The 3,985-nt window shown below is 54.7% G+C and overlaps 1 protein-coding gene across 2 annotated transcripts in view; it reads right to left on the bottom strand.

Annotated features, from left to right (window-relative positions):
• Positions 1 to 3,985, bottom strand: part of TMEM120B (transmembrane protein 120B) — a 67,219-nt gene continuing 63,234 nt past the window's right edge. Inside the window, exons 9-12 of one of the 2 annotated variants that reach the window (XM_017863983.1) lie at positions 2,735 to 2,926; positions 1,518 to 1,582; positions 1,110 to 1,178; positions 1 to 618 (exon numbers count right to left, since the gene is read on the bottom strand). In XM_017863983.1, coding sequence (XP_017719472.1) covers positions 505 to 618; positions 1,110 to 1,178; positions 1,518 to 1,582; positions 2,735 to 2,926 — 440 coding nt within the window. In that variant the 3' untranslated portion in view covers positions 1 to 504. The remainder of the gene's footprint in view (positions 619 to 1,109; positions 1,179 to 1,517; positions 1,583 to 2,734; positions 2,927 to 3,985) is intronic. The other variant, XM_017863984.1, reaches the window with a different exon arrangement.

Below are 3,985 nucleotides of genomic sequence, written 5' to 3'. Positions count from 1 at the left end.
TCTCTGAGAACTTAAATAACCCTCTCCACTTGGCGGGGTGGGCGAGGAGGGGGCTCACAGCAGAAGCAGAGTGGCCCCGGGGTGGGGGCGCCACAGGACACTGAGGGTTCACACCACCCCAGCCTGGGCCTGGTAAGTAGCAGGTCAGCATAAATCCAACCCCACGAGGCACATCCAAACCCCACCCAGAGGGGTTCAAATGACAGAGTGGGAACAGAGGGGCTCCCTGAGGCTTCAGGCCCCATCCCCAGGAAGACTGGCCTGGCCTCGGCCACCTTCAAGCACAGGGGGGAGGCCTCGGGTTCCAGGGACGATGGGGGACCCAGCATTAAATATGTCATAAATAGGTGGGCAGACAGGCGGGGCTCACATTCCCCTAGTCCGTTGGGGGACCAGGGCCTGGGCCCTCTCCCAGCGACGCCACGTGCCTGAGATGGCGACTGGGAAGAAGCCCGGAGCCCCCTGCAGTCTGAAGTCTGGGCCGAGGGCACGGGAGCCTGAGGCTCACGGCTGCTTTGTCTTGCCTCTGTTCTTCTGGAGCTTGGCATGCACGACTTTGAGCGTGGTCAGGAAGTTGCCAAGGAAGAGGATGAGGAAGGTGAGCGCCAGCACGAACACCTGGGGGAGTCCAGAGAGGAGGGCCAGGCTGGGGCATCTGCCCTGCTGAACCCCTGCCCCCAGCACCCCAGAATCTACAGCACAGCTACTCCCAAACTGCAGGGTTTTGCCATTGAAGGCAGAGATTCAGGAGACCTGGGTGAAGGGGTGAGGCCTCAGGCTTGGACAAGGCCTGGGAAGGGCTCTATGGGGCGAACCTCCTTGGATCCATAGATTGGGAGAGGCTCCACCCCTAGCCCTTCCAGGAGCCTCCCCCCAAGCACACCACACACACACACACACACACACACACACACACACCCCATACCTACGAGCCCAGCCCGCCCCAGGAACCTCCCCAGCACACCACACACATACACACACCCCACCCCCACATCTGCCATCCCAGCCCTCCCCAGCAATCTGCACCCCAGCATGCCACACATACACCTCATCCCTGCTACCCCAGCCCTCCAGGGAACCTCCCCCGAGCATGCCCCCACCCTCCATACCTGCCATTCTCTGCATTCCTCGTGGCTGGAGAGCTCAAACAGCGTGACGGCATTGTAGAGCTGCCAGAACTAGAGAGAGGAAGGCAGGCGCTGCTCACCCACCAGGCTCCCCTGGCCAGCCACATAGAAAGCCAGGGAGATGCCCAGGCCCCACACCCAACTTTGGGTATCAACTACCCACAGCACTGTCAGACACCCCCCAAAATGAGCAGGCACCCGAGGCCAGGGCAGGGCTGGGCCAGTTCTGGCTCCTGCCTTGGCATCCCTGGGCTCAGAGGCTGCCCAGGCCCCAGGATGCCATGGGGCCCAGCATGGGGACGGATGGAGAAAGAGGGCAAGGCCTAAAGACCTTCTGTTCCTGGAGGTCAGCCCAGATAGGAGATACCCACAACCTCCAGAGAAACTCACATGGCCACAGAAGAGGAAGGGCAGGAGAAAGGTGAGGCCCCGCCACATCCAGGACTGGAACCCTTCTGTGGAGAGGAGGGAAGAAAAAGGACCCACTGAGGGGCTCTGCTGCCCCCAAAGCCCCACCAGACACCCACCCCCAGCCACGCCAGTCACCCTAAGATGAGCCACGCACACATGCGGAGGGTCAGCCCTCACCTGTCATAGCTGGGTGGGCATTCACTATGGCAATAGCAGCCCTGTCACCCAGCCCGACTGCTCTCACTCCTCAAGTCACCAAGAGCCAGGTGGCCCTGACAGCACGCACAGGTGCCGGACGCTACGTTGTTACTAATTTCTTTAATCTGCACAGGGCTTTGCATTTTATCATGAATTCTCGCATGCATCACTTCTATTGAGTCTTGAGACAGGAGGAGCTACTTAGCAGAGTAATTTGATGGAAATGACCATGTCAAAAGACAGCAGAGTTGGCCAGGTGCAGTGGCTCACGCCTGAAATCTCAGCACTTTGGGAGGCCAAGGCAGGCAGATCACTTGAGGCCAGGAGTTTGAGACCAGCCTGGCCAACGTGGTGAAACCCCGTCTCTACTAAAAATACAAAAATTAGCTGGGTGTGGTGGCGGGCACCTGTAATCCCAGCTACTCGGGAGGCTGAGGCAGGAGAATCGCTTGAACCCGGGAGAAGGAGGTTGCAGTGAGCAGAGATGATGCCACTGCAATGCAGCCTGGGCAACAGAGTGAGACGCCATCTCAAAAAAAAACCAAAAAAGATAGCAGAGTTGTATTAAAAACAGTTTCCCCTGAAATTCTCAATGAGGGGGTCTCCTCAATTTTCTGACCGGCACCCCTATGGCTTAAGAATGAAGCATGTCTCCCCCGTGTACGTGCATTTATGTACTATACATGTTGGTATGTAGACATGTTATAGACAAATGGCTAATTTTGTGTGTGTGTGTGTATACATTCTAAAACACACACACAAAAATAGATACTTCCAGAGGCTGACACAGAGGCCCTGCCCTCAGGGGCTGGTATGCAGCTGGCCTGGCACTTGGCAGCTGAAACAGAATCCAGGATGAATTCTGGAAGGCGCTTCGGCATAAAGGGCAGCGGTCTGGCTCCACTGTATGGGAGGTGCTCGCTGGGCCACACTCCCGGTGTGGGGGAGCTGGCGGGTCCAGCACCTGCCCCCGCTCCAACCCAGGCCCAGTTACTCACCCACTGTGAGATCCAGGTGGTTCCTCTCCCCCAGGGCCCGCAGCCGGTAGAGGCAGCCCCTCTGGTAATAATATTGCAGGAACTGTACGCAGCCTGCAGGGGGAGCACAGCGCCCGGGCTCAGGGCATGGTGTCCCCAGAAGACAGGGCAACACCTCCTCTCTGCCCCCAAGAGAAGGCTGGTGGGTCTTTACTGGGCAGAGGCAGAGAGGGTACCCTGGTTACAACCCTCTCCCACGCCCAACACACCACACACACACACACACACACCCTTTGGTCTGAACCTGCTTTAGCCCTTATCGAGAACATAGACAGAACTCAGGTATGTGAGGACCATCTAAGCCCCAACAAGAATCGAAACTTCTGGAATTTTCCATGCAGTAGACAATAGATGCTTGCTGGAATGCAAGCTATGCCAGTGCTATGTTGGGAGCTGTGTGCAATGCTAAGACACAAGAGAGAGTTCCATCCAATGGGATACTTCGTTGTTGCTAAAAACGAGGTGATAATGACATGAAAAATAGCTATGATAAACTTAAAAATTCAAAAGTCAGGCTATAATAGTAAAGCTCTATGTACAGAAAGATCCCATACTTGCAAAATATATGTAATGCAATACGCACATGTATATACATATTTATAATAAAAACTTCTGAGAGGACACAGATCTTAATTAACATTGATCACCCCTTGGGTGGGGCTGACATCTAATTTCCATTCTTGGCTTTACATATTTGTATTTGTTTGCAAGCAGGTTTTAATTTAAAATGTAGGTTTTGGTATCTGAAAAATCAATACAGCCAGGCACGGCGGCTCACGCCTGTAATCCCAACACTTTGGGAAGCCAAGGCAGGCAGATCACTTGAGGCCAGGAGTTCAAGACCAGCCCGGCCAACACGGTGAAATCCCATCTCTACTAAAATACAAAAACTAACCGGGCATGGTGGCAGGCACCTGTAATCCCAGCTACTTGGGAGACTGAGGCAGGAGAATCGCTTGAACCAGGAGGCGGAGGTTGCAGTGAGCCGAGATCACACCACTGCACTGCAGCCTGGGTGACAGAGAGAAACCCTATCTCAAAAAAAAAAAAAAAAAAAAAAATGGCAGGGTGCGGTGGCTCATGGCTGTAATCCCAACATTTTGGGTGGCAGAGGCGGGTATATCACCTGAGGTCAGGAGTTCCAGACCACCCTGGCCAACATGGTGAAATCTCATCTTTATTAAAATAAAAAAAATCAGCCGGGCATGGTGG

The sequence above is a fragment of the Rhinopithecus bieti genome, unplaced genomic scaffold (assembly GCF_001698545.2).
Source record: "Rhinopithecus bieti isolate Rb0 unplaced genomic scaffold, ASM169854v2 scaffold_74595, whole genome shotgun sequence".
Classification (NCBI taxonomy): Eukaryota; Metazoa; Chordata; class Mammalia; order Primates; family Cercopithecidae; genus Rhinopithecus; species Rhinopithecus bieti.
Note: the sequence above shows the minus strand (reverse complement) of the source record. Positions and strands in the feature narration are given on the sequence as shown.